Below are 16,343 nucleotides of genomic sequence, written 5' to 3'. Positions count from 1 at the left end.
TATTCTTCCTGCACTGTGAATAACAGGCAGTGGAATATAAGAATCTCAACCAAAGGAAGGGCATCCATGGACAATTCTTGGAGGCCTCCAGGAAGTGAGAACATAAAATGGGAACACACACATCTTATCCCCTCTGAATGTGATGTTCTTGCTCTGACGGTTTGGCTGTTTCTCAGGCCTGAGAGCGTCTTGCAGTACAGAGAGTGCTGTTTCATTCTGTGCTAATGGAATTGAGCTTCTGGTCACAGCAAGTTTGATGGCAGCATCCACATTGCCAGTCTAAAACCTGCAGCCCAAAGGGATGGACTACCTGCCCCACTGGCTGAGTTATGTCGCAAGTGACTGAGCACCTCCGGTAGGGCCCTACACCCCCAAGCTCTTCAGGTCTAGTGCTTGGTACAACATTAAAATTCCAGCCATGGTATTTACTACCACTCCTCCAAAGACCAATAAGTACCCCTTTGGACTGTGTATTTGCTAATGAAAGTACACCCCCCAGGAACAGCAAGGGAGCCAGCATTCACTAACCCTTTTGCAACAAGTAGTAGGTAAATACTGTTACATAGTAGTAATAATAATAAAAGTATATTTCCCCATCAGCCTCAACTGTGATCTACCAAGGAGTTGCCACACCCCAGGCCTCTATACACTATGGCTCCCCAGAGCCTCCCTACGAACACTAGAATAGATCTGCAAGTTAGCTGGCCAGAGTTTGATGGACTGTGGACAGGAAAAGGTTTTTGCATGCAAGCCACCAACTTTCCCATACAAAGTTGGCACTGAGACTGTTGAAAGTGTAGAAAACAGTGTTGCCTTATGCCATCTTGAAGCTGGTAGTGACTTTGGAGTTGATCCAGTCTAGCCCCCTCATGCTGAAAGTAGAATGATTGAAGCTCCAAGTAAGGAAGTGATGTGCCCAAGGTCAGAGAGTAAGTGACAAAGCTGGGACTTGAGTCAAAGCTTTTTGACTCCAAGCTCAGTGCTTCTTTTGCCCACCATGCTGCTTCTAAGTCGGGTGCAGCCCTTGAATATACGTTTGTTTTGAGCCAACACAGTGAAAAGTAGGCGTGGGTGAAGCATATGTACCCCCAGCACTGAAAAGGTGAGAGAATGACTACAGCCAGGCCACCAAAGTTGCTCTGTGTGTATGAACTGGAGCCAACTTTGGTCTTTAAGCAAGGCAACCAAAGTCTACAGCAACTAATCAGAAGTATGGAACCGAGTCATCCAAACATTAACTTAAGTTCTTGCTCACTCTACCTGTCTCTTTACTTTAGGCCATTTCTTTCCTGTCCCTTTCCCTTTCAAGACACCACCCCCACCTCAACATCTGTGTCTGCATTTAGAAATATGGCTTCCTATGGAAGATGGTAAGGAGCTCTGGTAGCACAGTGCCTAAGGCATCTGACTGCTAACCAGAAGGTAGGTGGTTCAAACCCACCTGCCACTCCGCAGAAGCAAGACTGGGAATCTACTTCTGTAAAGATTTACTGTCTCTGAAAACCAATGAGGGTCGCTAGGAGTCGGAATTGACTCAATGGCAGTAGGTTTGGTTTTGGTTTTATGGAAAATGGTGAGCATCTTAGAAAGATATGTGGTTGAGGGGGTACAATGAAGGTTAGCCTGGGAGCCAGGAGACTAGAGTTCTGGTCCCAGTTCTGCTGCTGATGGGCTGAGTTACTGTCCAAAAGTCATTTTTCTTGTCCTTGCTTAAACTTCCTCCCTGTAGAATTAGAGGATTAGACTAGATAATGCCTAAGGTTTCATTTAACCAAACCAAAACTGTTGCTGTCAAGTTGATTGCCACTCATGACAATGCCGTGTGTTCCAGAGTAGAACTAAGCTCCTTAAGGGTTTCTTGCCTGTGATCTTTCTGGAAGCAAGTCACCAGACCTTTCTTCAACAGCACTGCTGAAGGGACCTGAACTGCCAGCCTTTCAGTTCGTGGCCAGGCGCAAACCATTCGTACCACACAAGGACCTTTGGTTGTAACAGTCTGTGACAAATTATTTTTAATTACTCAAATTTTTATTTATTTATTTTTTGTAGTTTGGGTGAAAGTTTACAGAGCAAAGTAGTTTTCTATTCAACAATTTACACATTTTTCTGTTGTGACATTAGTTGCCATCCCCTCAATGTACAGCACTCTTCCCATTTCCTCCCTGCTTTCCTCCTTTCCATTCATCTTTCTTTCCTGACCCTTCCTGTTGTCTGAGCTTTATTTTTGTGCAAATGCTGCTCTTTTTGGTCTGGTATGGTTGGTTGTTCTGAGGATTACATTCCTCATCAGTCCACTACTGTTCCCTTTATAAATCTGTTTATTGTCTGGCTGAAAGGTGATCCCTAGGAGTGGGTTCAGTTCCAGGTCTGAAGGGTGTTTAAAGGCCATAGTCTTGGGGGTTCCACCGGTCTCAACCAGACCAGTAAATCTAGTCCTTTTTATGATTCTGAATTTCATTCTATATTTTTCTCTCACTCTGTCCGAGACCTTTTAATGTGATCCTGATCAGAGCAGTTGGTTGTGGTAGCTGGGCACCATCTAGTTCTTCTGGTCTCAGGGTAGTAGAGGCTGTAGTTCGTGTGGTCCAACCCGTAATTTTTTTTTTGAGGTCTCATTCAAGGTTAATGGGTGCTTTTATTGGTGTGAGTGATAGCTTGTATGTGTATGATTTGGGTGAAAGTTTACAGAGCAAATTTGTTTTCCATTCAACAGTTCATACACATTTTGTTTCATGACATTGATTACAATCCCCACAATGTGACAACTCTCTTCCCACTTCCTCCCTTTGGTAACCTTTTCCCTGGGTTCGTCTTTCCTATGCATTTCTGCCCTCTGAGCTATCTCCCTGAGCAAATACTGCCCTTCTATAGGAGTATACCTATTTGGTGTAATTGTTCCCCTTGTAGGCCTGTTGTTTGGCTGAAAGTTAAGCCATGGGAGTGAGTTCAATTCCAGGCTCAAAGGGTGACTAGGTGCTATGGTCTCAGGGGTTTCACCAGTCTCTAGCAGACCAGTAAGCCTGGTCTTTTTTATGATTTTGAGTTTTGTTTCACGTTTTTCTCCCAGTCTATCAATGATCTTCAATTTTGATCCCTTTCTGAGTGGTTAGTAGTGATAGCCAGGCACTATCTAGTTCTTTTGGTCTTAGGATCATGTAGGCCAAGGTTCCCATAATCCACTAGTTCCTTGGACTAATCGCTTCCATGGTCTTTGATATTCTTCACTCTCGTTTGCCCTGGATGAGGAGAGACCAATTGTTGCATTGTTGGTCCCAAGCAACCCATAAATTTTTCAACCCCCAATCCTTCTCTCCTGCATTGCTACTAATGATCCATCAGATGTATACATATTAAGTTTACTAAGTATCTCTACACACACTTCCAAGAATGAACTCAAGTATATACATGCACATGTGCATTTAATTTTGAGGGGGAGCATTATCCGAGATCAAGTATGTAGCCTCACATTAATTCAGTATCTCTGGAATACCAGTGCAGATGGCTAGCCCCCCCCCCCTTTTTTTTTTCTTCTCACCATGTGGAAAGCTTATATTGGAAGAAGTGCCTTGGATGGAGCCTAAAGATTTGAAAGTAGAATTACTTGCAGTTGATCTGAGGGACAGTGTCAACAATTTGTGTTCAATGGTTTTCTTCAGTTTCTTCTGTTTATAGCCAAAATTCAGCCCACATCTGCTGCTTACATCTGAAATGACACGCAAAAATATAAAACTCATCAAACTGTGCAGTTAAAATGAGTAGATTTTAAGGTATGTAAATTATACTTCAATAGTGCTATTAAAATAGCACTGATAAAAGCTCAGTGTACTTCCAGGAGTCAGATTTTCTATGAATTTGTGAGAAATAAGTTTGTATGATATGCAGTACAGACTGCCAACTCACCAAGGATGCCCACTTTCTCTAGAGCCTGGCAAAAGAACCAATAGCCTACTGGCATGTCCAGTGTCCAGGAAGGTAATATCTGTCGTCCTTACAAAATCTTCTAGCTCAGGCACTGCCTTCTCTAAAGGATATAGACTAGGTTTTGTGCTGGGCCTGAGATAAGATGCCTTTTGATAGGTACAAAATCAGTTTGCTGCGACTCAAGCTATTCTCAAGGGAAGAGCTAGTTTTGAGAGGCAAAATCAGAGTCTCACTGTGCAAGAAGGGACGTAGGTCCACCCTGGCATCCCAACTAGCCAGGTATCTTAGGAATGCTGGTCAGTTTTCTCCACCTCCACCACCACTCCTCGTTCCATATCCACTCAATCTACTGTTGGCTACAATCCAGAAGGCTCCTGAAATCCATTGTTTAGCACACAACAGGCACACAATCAATATTCTTTTCAATTCAACAAGACTGAGGTGACAGCTAGGAAAAGCAACCCAAGGAATATAGGCCAAAAGAGAAGCTTCACTTAGTTAAAATATGGCCCAAGTCTCATCTGGTTCTACAATCAACGTCAATGGATGCAGCAGTCAAAATATCAAAAGACATATTGCATTGGGTAAATCTGCTGCAAAAGACCTCTTTTAAGTACTGAAGAGCAAAGATATCTCCTTGAAGACTAGGATGCACCTAAACCAAGCCATGGTATTTTCAATTGCCTTATATGCATGTGAGAGCTGGACAACAAGATCAAAGAAGAGCTGATTTTTTGAGTTGTAGTGTTGGCAAAGAATGCTGAAAGTACCATGGACTCCTAAAAGGACTAACAGATCTGTCATGGAAAAAAGTGCAGCCAGAATGCTCCTTGGAAGCGAGACTGGCCAGGCTTCATCTCACCTTGTTTGGTCGTGTTGTCAGAAGGGACCACTCTCTGGAGAAGGTAAAATGGTGGGTCAACGAAAGAGGGGAAGGCCCTCAATGACATGGATAGACACACAGTGGCTGCAGCAGCGATGGGCTCAGGTATAGTAGGGATAGTGAGACTGGCACAGGACTGGGCAGTGTTTCATTCTGTTGTACATAAGGTCACTATGAGTTGGAGATGACTCGATGACACATAACAACAATAACAAGTCACATTCTTCATCTGACTTCATTCATCTCAGTATGAAAGGTACAGATAATTTTTATGACATGGAAACAGCCTCCATTTTAACACTGTATGAATTACAGTTAGGAGAAAAGGTAATCGAATCTGTCATGTACAGAATGGAAAATTCAAATCCTTACCCAAAGCGGCACCTTACCAGAAGAGTTATCCAGTTGAAACCACCTGCAACAAAGATGTATCTGCCACTGCTCCCGCACACTCTCCTTCATTGCACAGTGGAACACAAAAATGAGGAATCCTAAGCCAGGGGAAAAAAGTCAGTCTCTTTTAGCTTCTTTCACCAGCTGTCACCCTTACTCAGACTCAGATCTGCTCTTGCCACTACAGATAGTATCTCCAAGGAACCTCAGGACCACTAATCTTTCTAACCTCCTTCCCAAAGGCAGTGATGGCAGGAAGTTCTGTATCAAGACTTCATGCCAGGCACAGTTTTCCTCCTGGACTGCTGTCCATCCTAGAGCATGAGAGATCAAATCTGTTACGGTAGCTGGTCTCCAAGATGGCACCCATCGATCTCGACATTCTGGCATTCACATCCTTGCATAGTCCCCTTCCACATTGCACCAATAAAACATGGCAGAAGTGATAGCATGCCACTTCCAAGATTAGGTTACAAAAACTTAGCAGATTACATCTTGCTCTTTCTCACTCATTCTCTCTTTGGAGTCACTCACTCTGGGAGAAGCCAAGTGTTATGTCTTGAAGATATCCTTGAGTGACAGCCCTGTGGAAAGGCCCACATGATGAGAGCTAAGGTCTCCAGCCTACAGCCATGCGAGTGAGCTTTCTTGGAAGCAGTTCCTCCAGCCCCAGTCAACCCTTCGTTCGTCTGCAGCCCTAGTCAACAGTTTGACTACAGCTTCATGAGAGACCCTGAGCCAACTAGCTATGCTGCTCCTGATTTCATGACCCTTAGAAACTGTGTGGGGTAATAAATGTTTGTTGCTTTCAGCTGTTAAAATATTGGAGTAATCTGTCACACAGCAATAAATAACTAACACACCTGTTCTTTAGCATGATTCCACTGCATGGAAAATACCTCTACAAGCCCTGATTTTGTCCTGCCAGTAGCAGGGAAGTGCTGAAGCTATCTAATGCTAATCCTGGCCATTTCTCATCCCCACACTCTAAAATATCTCCTTGGAAGATAAAAGGAGGACTCGAGATGACCCTGATCCCAAATGCCCTGGAAGGCTGATTGGATTTCCTAAAGTTGGGGGTGAAAGGGGCAGAAATAACCCAAAGCACATGCTACACAAACTCTCACAGCCTTCTACAGCCTTAGCAATACCTACTTGGGTCTCAAGATATTTATTTTTGCTCAAGTGCAATTTGGAAACCTTTGCTTCTATGCAGGTTCCTCTACCTCTCCACTGGGCAGTTATGCTGAAGGTAAATAATTCGGGATGGATCCCAACAGTCTCAGCTCGTTGCAAACTCAGCGCATGTCAACAGTAAATGCCCCCACAGTTAAGCTATTTGTGGAAGTGAAGAACCTTGACTGAAGTGGGTGACAGTCTCCTGCCAGTCGGTCCTGGTCTGACCATATGTCCACCAGCACCACGTTCAGTTTGGAATGCTGCATTTGAAGAGGATGATGCCAAACAGAAGTATTCCAGAATAGAGTGAACAAAGACGTTGGTGGCTTGGGAGGAGCTGAAGGGGCTGGAAGGTTTTATCTGGATACAAGAAAACTTGGAATGGGAAACATAAGGTGAGGACAAATGGTGGCTATAGTCATAGATCTGAAAGGACTGTCATGAAAAGAACAAGTCAGGCTTGTTCTGCGAGGATGCCAGTTTAGAACTAGGAGCAGTGAGAGGAAGCTACAGACAACTAGTTTTGGCCAATTCCGACCCACGGTGACCGCAGAGCAACTATATTACAACCCAGAGAGTGGAGACCCACAGAGCTCAGAGAGAGCTGCTAGTGTCAGGACTGAACCCAGGTCAGGCTGACTGCAGAGCCAGGGTCTTAAGCACTGCACCATACTACCATTAGGTAAGGACTGCTAGTCAGAATCAGAGCTGCTTAACACTCAAATGCCATGCTTTATGGATGGAGAGGTCTCTGGCCCTGGAGACTTTCAGGCAGAGGCCAGTCACTTCTTGTCATTGAATGGGGAGTTTGATTCAAGGGCCTCTGGGCTCCCGGCCTGGGCCCAGCCCTGAGACTCTCGGTTTCCAGGTGGGAGGCAACAAGACTTGGAGGCTAAATGGAATGACTTGTCCCATTAACTCCCCTAAAGGCTTTTGCTGCATTTGCCACCAAACGATTGTGGTGATGAATTCAGTAGTGTTCACTCTTTTTCTGAGCAGCAGCCACCCGGCAAGTGGTCCAGGCCGCAGCCCCGTGTGATGCGGGCAAAGCCAGTGTCAGAGCAGGTCAAAATCCTTCAGCTTTGGCCGGAATGAGAGGCACTTGTGACCTCAAGCACTTTCTTCCCGCTCAGACTTCCAGCTTGGAGTTTAGTTAGTTCACAGACTGAAATGTTATTCTGCGAATTCCGATGAGCTGCCTGACAGCCCTCCTTTTTCCTTCTAATAACAGATTGATCTGCTCATTCACTAGAACATAGACATGAGGGCCGATGCCAGGCTTTTGTCACCTGCATTTTTCTTCGAGCATCCCTCTTTCACGAATGGCTCATTATGAGCCTAATTTTTTTTTTCACATCTGACCACAGGGCAATCCCTTTCAGCCAAAATTTCGTGCTTGCCATCTATCTTTCAAAGGGTTAATGTGTTTGCTTGTTTCACTGCGTTCTTGTTTGGAGGTTATTTGGGTCATATGTGGGGTGGTGTGTGGTGGGGTGGGTGGTGTGTGTGTGAGAATATAGTGTGTGTGTGTGTGGTGAGATGTGTGGTGTGGAGATGTGGACTATGTGTGTGTAACTTGAGTTTGCAACTCAGAGCTCTGAAAACACCCCCTTCACAAGATGCCATGGCACATCCTATCTTGTAGACAGGACTAAGAATGCTTGGTGCTTGCTGGACATTAAGCATGTCTCAGGTAGCTTGGTTCTATTGCTGCTGCTGCGTCTCTGGGCCTTTGGTTTTAGTCTTCAAGAGATCTTAGCTGGATTCTGCTTCCACCCACACAGGCGACCTGCTTAGATGTGCTTTGTCTCCCACTGTAGGGATGGCGCACACTCCCTACTTTGAAAACATTCTTTTCTTTTCTTAATTCTCGAAATGGCTTTGCTTTCTTGTTCTCCTGTCAGCTTTCTGCTTCATCCCTCTTTCCACAGCTTGTGCATGTTTGTCCTTAGGATGAGCGAGCCACCAAGAAGCCTGGACTGATTGCTGAGGAAGAAGTGTGCATAGGCACGTAGTTCCTGACCCACTTCTGTGGGGTATTCTACACCAAGGCTGGTTAGTTTTTGAAATTAGGGCATCAAGTGCCAAACCAGGGTATTGCAGTGTAGGCTAGGTAGTTCTGTCAAGAAGAACAGTATAGGGACTATCCCCAGAACCTCAGTCAGCAATCTAGGACACAACCAGGTGCTGGTAGCCTCAAAGGGACCAAGTGAGAGTGGTGTGGAGAACTCCTAAGAACTCCGTCTCTTCTATCAGAGGGACAATAAAAGGAGCACATAGAGGGACAACATATTTTGTGTCTTTTCACATTCCAATCAGAGTTGTTGTTGTTATGTGCCGTCGAGTCAGCCCCGACTCATAGCGACCCCTCCTTGGGTTTCCGAGGCAGTATCACTACGGAAGTAGGATTGCCCAACCTTCCTTCCGAGGAGTGGCTGATGGGTTTGAACCGCCAGCCGTCTGGTTAGCAGGCAAGTGTCTTAGCCACTATGCTACCAGAGCTCCTTCCAATCAGAGTATGGCTATATAAAATTGGGAGAATCTGGTAGGACTGAAAGCTTCAGTTGGTCCACTTCATTGCTCTGAGACGGTTTCCTGAATCGTAAAACATGAGAGCAAAGCCATGCCTTATACTAGATTGGTTCCCTCCACTCCAGCACTTCGCAATTGCCTGGCACATAACGAACACGTACCAATTCACATTTCTCAGTGCTCCTCAGGGTTAACAACCACAGCTACAAAGGGTTCTGAGGTCTTACAAATACTGGGTTAATACAAATATTTGAAGTTTTTTTTTTTTCCCCAGCAGAATTTGTTGGTGCTTTTATCATGTAACATACATCATGCCATTCCAAGAACAGCGGAATGTAATTTACAATATGGTCAACTTTTTTGACCATAAAATTATTTTCTTGCTGGAGCATCCTATGGGCCCACAAGCGGACAGCACTTTGGTAAAAGGGTTTGTTGAATGAATAATGAAGAGGAGTAAGGGAGACCCTGACTCAATGGATTTCCTGAGTTGACTCAGCCTGCCCCAATAGCCCAAACAGATTGTGCCAAACTCGTGGATGAGAACATAGGGTGGAGTTTGAGATTCCAATAAAATTATTCTGCATACATCTTCTCCCCAGGATTTTAAATAAACAAAATCAGGTTAAGATAAAACATCAACAATTACTGAGAAGTGCTTTAACCAGATCCCTAGTGTTTTGGTTACCTAGGGCCACTCTAACAGAAATACCACAAATGGAATGGCTTGAACAAACAGAAGTTTATTCTCTTACAATCTTGGAGGCTTTAAGCCCGAGTTCAAAGTGCCAGACTCTAGGGGCTGGGTGAAAGCCTCTCAGCCTTGGGCTTCATCTCTGCCTCCTGCTCCCGACCCACTGAAGCTGAGGCTTTTATTTCACTCAGACAGCTGCTGGCTGCTGAAGCTGCCAAGCCCAAGGTTGACAAGTAAAAAGGCACCATCCCAATATCACCAAACAACACGGCAGGCCACTAATTCAAGACCATTAAAAGTCCCAAGATCAGCAGAGCATGGCAGGCTGCTGAACAACAATTCGGCTACATGCAGTGTTCAAATGTGCCATAAACTACAGACCATTCCCAAAGCTGCTTCTTACATATGGGAAGCAGACCACATCCCTAAAGAAGCTACTCAGTTGCTCATGGTAGATCCCACCATGGAGCTGATTGCAAGTCTCATCATGAGGAATAACTACCACCAGCTGCCCAGCCACTCAACCAGGGCCAGCCAAGTTGACAACAACCTTAACTACAACACCTAGCTTATACTTTTCATCACATCTTGGTTTATCATTTAATCACTTCATTGATCACTTCCTCCTTTCACCAGAAAACAGGAAGGAGATTAAAGAGCTATAGAACCCTTAGACAGTTTAGGGTCATCTAATTAAACCAGTTCTGGTGACTTTCTCAAGGCTGATTTGTAGCAAAGCCAAGACTGGAACCTTGACTTCTTGCCTTGGCCCACTGTTCTTTGCTTTTGACCTTCATTCCTTTATAACTGTTCAATTTCCTAACTTGGCTCTTTCCCACAGTATTAGGAAATCTGATGCATCCAGAGTCTATAGGGTCAAAACCTTAATGTTCCTACTGTCCAGTAGTTGCCATGTTCTACTGGGTTGTACACATTAAAATGTCAACAAAAGTGTTAATCTGTGTATCTAGAAGCACACTTTGTTGATGCACTGAATACTGTAAAAGCATCACCGTAATTGGAGTTGTGTTAACTATCTGAGCTTCTCCCTATATCCTTGAATATTCACATAATGAAGCACTAACATCCGGTTAATGTTTCCAATGGCTGCCTTTCAACTCCTCGGGAGCAGAGGCCTCTTGGAGTATTTTTTCCCTCTTTCGGGTCTCTGGTAGGTAAGGTTATCATCTAAAGCAATGAAAGAGTTGACAGAGGTCTAACGAGCCACAGAAAGGGTAAAGAAGCTGAAGTTACCTTGCAAGGTATTAAAAATGGCAAAAAGATATAAGAAGAGGATCCGCACAGGTCCCCAGGCAAAAAAGGCAAACCCCCAGGTGAGGCCAAGTAAGAATGTCAGGCTTGTTGTGCCTTTGAGGTCGTGCAGGGTCATCTTCCGCCGAGTCGTCTGGCTTTGGGCTGTCATAGAATTGAGTTGCGCAAGAACAGTGCAGAACATGGAGAGGTTCATGATAAATATGAGGCAAAAATAAGCCACGACTGAGATGTAAAAGACAGAATCATCCTTAATCCAACAACTGTAAGAGACAAAGAAGGGAAGGTCATTGTGAGGGAGAGAGACATAAACTCACACTTTTTAGTTAGACTTTGAAGAGCATCTACCTAGTTTCATTTCACTTCAGGACACCTAGCCCCAGAGAGAGAAACCGACTGGAGTTTATTCTGGGTGTAGAGTAAACCCTGGTTTTCTGAGCTGTAGTCCAGGGTTCTTTCCAATACCGAGTCGAAAATGCTAGAGGCTATTTCTGCCGAAACCTCTCTGTCCAGTTCCCTAGGAGACTCTTCTCTTCCTCAACAGTAGAAAAACACATTATATATTTCCCCCACAAGTGGCCCTCCCCACACCTTACACCTGAGATTTTATTTGCAGGATGAATTCTGTTTTGCATGATAAATATCACAGTAAAAGGACACGAGCAATGAATGGCTTTTCTGAATGTTATATCAAACAACGATGAGATTATCAGTTAATGAAAATGCAACAAAAAGAGGACAGCTCTAGTTGCACAGCTTTAAAATATGATGTATATTTTAAACCTCCTACCACAGCTACTGCTTCAGACTCCAAAAAGCAACACTGGTCACTGGCTTGATTAATGGCTCCACATTTTTCGATTAAAGAAGGAATATGCAGTGGTTCATATGAACAGACACTTCATTTAATAACACTTCCAATTACTGGAGGCACTATCGCTGATTTCTGGACACAGACAATCATGACAAATTTAACTCGGTGTCAATTTAGCTGAGACCTTGTTACTGGACCCAGGAAATTCCTTTTGGCCACGTTATTCATGTTGCTGTGGATAATTTCATGTGTGTGTGTGTGTGTGTGTGTGTATTAGGAGGGAACAGAAAGCAGCATATAATTTCCCTAATAGAATCAAATGCTTAGGGTTTCTGGAATATCATTTTGACCTTGAAAGTTATTTTAAAAAACTCTTAAAATGAAGCAGCTGTGTATGTTTGGGTAGAGAATCATCTCTAAGATATATTGTTAAGTGAAGAGGGCAAGGTGGCAAATGGTGCATACCTATTATTTGGGTACCAAAGTGAGCAAAATAGTATCTATAAAAATCAGAGTGTCTAATCATAGACCACCTCTGGAAGGTCACCCAAGCATCTGGAGAGAGAGATGGGGTAGTGGGAATGGGGGGCAGGACTTAAGTTTTGTCCTTTACCTTTCTGTTCTTTTGAATTTCAGACCATGGACATGTATTACCTCTTCAAAAAATAATGTTTAAAAACCTATTAGAGCAGTCTGCCTCTTACTAACCAATTCACATATGAAAGGGCTTTTTAGGGGGTGAGGGGAGTTAGCTTTGTCCTTATTTGTGCTTTTGCTTTTGATCTGTGAAGAAGAATCACCATTAGATAGACACTGGAGACTCTTTAATCACAAAATAGGCGAGGAGGGAGGACAGAGGGGGAGATGAGAAGGAAGGGGAGAGTGAAGGGAGGGAGAGAAAGGATAACACGGAATTCTAATTAGAAGTCATCTGCTGAAGAGGGCAATATCATTTTGACCCTCTGGAAACTGTCATCTCAGTACGAAAGATGAGTGAGGGGTGGGCTGTCTTGGTGGCAGGACCTCCTACATTTGATTCCAGTCCAGTGGGAGAGGAAATCTATTGTGGAAGAGATTAGAGAGGCAGTGATAAAGAGACTGGATGTGGGTAAATAAAAACAATCAGAAGTCCGAAATGAAATTTTGCAGCCTAAAGCACCACAGGGTAACCATCTACACACCCTTAAAAGAAGGGTCTAGAAAGGTGGAGGGGCATGAATTGTTACTCTCTTGTGAGAATGGATGAGAGAACCAAAGAGATGGGCTGATTCATCAACATAAAATAAAGAAACAAGAGGACAAGAAAGTTGATACAGTTTACAGAGGAAAGCTGTGGGTCTTCTTCAGTGCACTTGTGTTGCAGAAAGGCAGAACATGTTCTCCGACTCGTCTCAGTTAGAGTGGCCACCTCAACTCCTTCCATCATCAATCGCTACCAGACATGTAGCACTCGCCAAGGCACCATGCTAAAGTATTTTATATGCATGATGTCATTTTAATTTACACACAACATGGAGAGAAAACACTATGACCCATTCTACAGAGGAGAAAGTGGATGTAAGAGGTGAAGAAACTTGTCCAGGGTCACCTAACCATTATGTGAGTGAGGCTACAACTATGTTTAAGCAAGAAAGGCTGAAGCTGAGTCTTCCGGAAGCCAGAGTCGAGAGCAAGCCACAGGAACACCCAGGAACACCCCCACCATAACCTGAAGGGAAGAGAGCCACTACTTAGAGAAGCAGAGATGCCTGTACTTACAATGGAGTCTCTGGGCTCAGAGTTCCGTAGAGATCTTTTTTCACACTCAGTATGATTGCAACCGTAATAGCTGGGATTCCTAGAGTGGGAAAGCAAGCCAAAGACATCCCATTAGGAAGCAGGGGAGGAGCCCTGATCAATGACGTGGGCGTTGATACATTAAAACACCGTTTAAATGAGCCACAGATGTGTGGGCATCAAAATACCACTGTTTGCAAAATGTTTGTGAATTCTTCCAAGTTAAACATATCTAGGAGTTCTGCAATCTGCTAAACAACAGTATGCCAATGGCTTCAACACAGCGCCCACTGGTTATTAAAAATAGCTCAAGTGCCAAAATATCTGCTTGGCAATAGAAGCATTTAGTTTATCAGAAGGCAAGTTTGCATGGAGCATTTCTTCTCAGATGACCAGCTGCCATTTCTTTGTCCCTTTCAATAGTGCCCCTCAGTTTGCTCTATCTTTTTGTCAGGGTCACCTGGGAGGAAGGGCATAGGCAATTGGATACTGCCTTCGTTGCTTTTTTGACAAGGAAGCTGTGTCCACACTCGTTACTAATTTGACATTTTGCCTAGATCGACCAGTTAGCGACCAGTCAATTCAGCCAGGCTATAATAAAGCAATCAGTCGAGTCAAAATGGTCAAATGTGACATGGGTCACAACATACATGGGTTTTAAAATCCAATTCTATGTATATTTGCAAAACCTAAATTGCTTATTTCTAAATATGTGTTTATCCCAAACTAAGATGATACATCCACACACAAAATTTCCTGTTCCACAGAGGGCCAAGCAACTTGAAAACTCCTCCACTGTCCTACTCCATGACGAACAGGTGAACCCCTTCAGATATCTAGAGCCCATGCCCAGCACAGTGCCTGGCATGATGCAGACACTGAAGGTCAGAAGAGAGCTGTGGAGGGATGCCTCACATGTAGGATTGAAACTGCATGGTAGTCGGGTTTACACTTTGATTATGTTGTTGTTGTTATGTGCCGTCGAGTCAGCCCCGACTCATAGCGACCCCTCCTTGGGTTTCCGAGGCGGTATCACTACGGAAGTAGGTTTGCCCAACCTTCCTTCCGAGAAGTGGCTGGTGGGTTTGAACCGCCAGCCTTCTGGTTAGCAGTCAAGTGCTTTAGCCACTATGCTACCAGAGCTCCCACACTTGGATTATAATGATAATAATAATAATAATAATAAAATCGATCCCTACTGGTTGGTTGTCAGAATGTGGACAAATCTACTGCCTTGGACATGGATTTAGATAGATAGATAGATAGATAGACAGACAGACAGACAGACAGACAGATAGATACACAGACAAACAAATAAATAAACAAACATCAAAACCCCTTCAACAGGTTCCTTAGCATTAGGACGGCAGAGCTTCGAACATAGACAGATGCTGATCGATTTTCCTTACCATTATTGCATTTGTCTGATACTTAATGGGCTGAAACTACTGTAGGCAATGAACACCCTGGCGACCTTGCATGTTTCCACACAGCCCACATAGGCAAAGACATGAACCAAAGTTTATCTGCGCTTTGGCACAGTATCCTGTGATCTTCCACCAACACAGAGGACAGAAGGCCTGTGAGGTGCTGCTCTGCAGCCACCTCACACTGGGCTATCTCCCCTGGGAGGCTGTTATAAGATAGTTGCTCCTCACCTCCCAGGTTCTGATGAGGTGCAGCGCTTTCTGCCCTACCCCCTCTGATTGTTGTTGTCGGTTGCTATGGAGCCAGCCCCAACTTATGGAGACTCCACGCACAATGAGATCAGACAGCTGTCATCGCCAGGGTTTTCGATGGCTGAGTTTTTTGAAGTAGATCGCCAGGACTTTCTTCCTGGTTCACCTTAGCCTGGAAGTTCCATGGAACCTGCTCAGTATCACAGCAACACGCAAGCATCCACTGGCACGAGGTACACTGGCCAGCAAGCGAACCTGGGTCTCCAGCACGGAACGCGACAATTCTACTACTGAACTGTCGCTGCTCCTTTCCCTCAGAATAGAGCCCCAAATTGTAAGACCACCCAGCTACAGTCTGGAGCTGGCTCCTCAGCAGTGAGGAATCCCACAACTCAAGTTGTAGTTACGTGGTCACTTTTGTTTGGGTATTGTTCTTTTGGGTGTGTGGGACAAGGATTGCGGGGCATAGGCACCTTTAACCACCCTTCCTATCACTGTCTATGTAAGTGATAAACCAAATATAAAAGTAGCTCATTGTATCTTTATCTGTAGAAACTTGACCTTAATCTTGCCTTGTCTTGTGTGGGTATTTGATTTCTACTGCCTCCAAGGACCAAGCTATAGCCTTTTCCGCCTCTCCCAATAATCAAGGAAGAATGAGTGGGACGACAAGATCAAAGAGAAAAGATGTGCCATGAGTAACACCAGCATTTAAGGAGCAAGTGAAGGTGGAGGGGTCTGGAGAGGAAGTTAAGACCGAGTGATGATGAGGAAAAGGAAAGCCAGGACTGAGTGGTATTTCCAGCCCCTTTAGTTATATGTGGGTCACCCACTTTTCGGATTGTTCATGAGGTCTCTTCTACAGTAGTTTTTAATGCTTAGGTTGAGTCAGGATGAGGGATGCCAGGCAAAAGGGGGTATTGATGGCTTTTTGTTCTGTTCCCAATGGCATTCCAGAGTATCTGAAAACAATTTATTGGACTACACTTTGTTTAGTATTTGCCTGTCTCTATTCCCCACATTAGCACAGATAATAGCACTAACTATGTAGCTAATAAAAGCATGTGCTATGGTAATGAATTCATTAAAAGGATGAGTAGCTCATTGGGAAGGTATAGGCTTTACAATGGTGATGGCAGAGAAAATCTATCTTCCTGTGTATCCCACATAAAACACAATACCTGTGTATCCCCCAGAGTC

General features: G+C 44.2%; 1 protein-coding gene across 1 annotated transcript in view; it reads right to left on the bottom strand.

Annotated features, from left to right (window-relative positions):
• ADGRG4 (adhesion G protein-coupled receptor G4) overlaps positions 1-16,343 on the bottom strand; it is a 133,695-nt gene that overhangs the window by 1,807 nt on the left and 115,545 nt on the right. Inside the window, exons 19-22 of the mRNA XM_007956012.1 lie at positions 13,447-13,525; positions 10,857-11,137; positions 5,194-5,295; positions 3,536-3,703 (exon numbers count right to left, since the gene is read on the bottom strand). Coding sequence (XP_007954203.1) covers positions 3,536-3,703; positions 5,194-5,295; positions 10,857-11,137; positions 13,447-13,525 — 630 coding nt within the window. The remainder of the gene's footprint in view (positions 1-3,535; positions 3,704-5,193; positions 5,296-10,856; positions 11,138-13,446; positions 13,526-16,343) is intronic.

The sequence above is a fragment of the Orycteropus afer genome, unplaced genomic scaffold, assembly GCF_000298275.1.
Source record: "Orycteropus afer afer isolate SDZICR_OR568_19922 unplaced genomic scaffold, OryAfe1.0 scaffold00571, whole genome shotgun sequence".
NCBI lineage: Eukaryota > Metazoa > Chordata > Mammalia > Tubulidentata > Orycteropodidae > Orycteropus > Orycteropus afer.
Note: the sequence above shows the minus strand (reverse complement) of the source record. Positions and strands in the feature narration are given on the sequence as shown.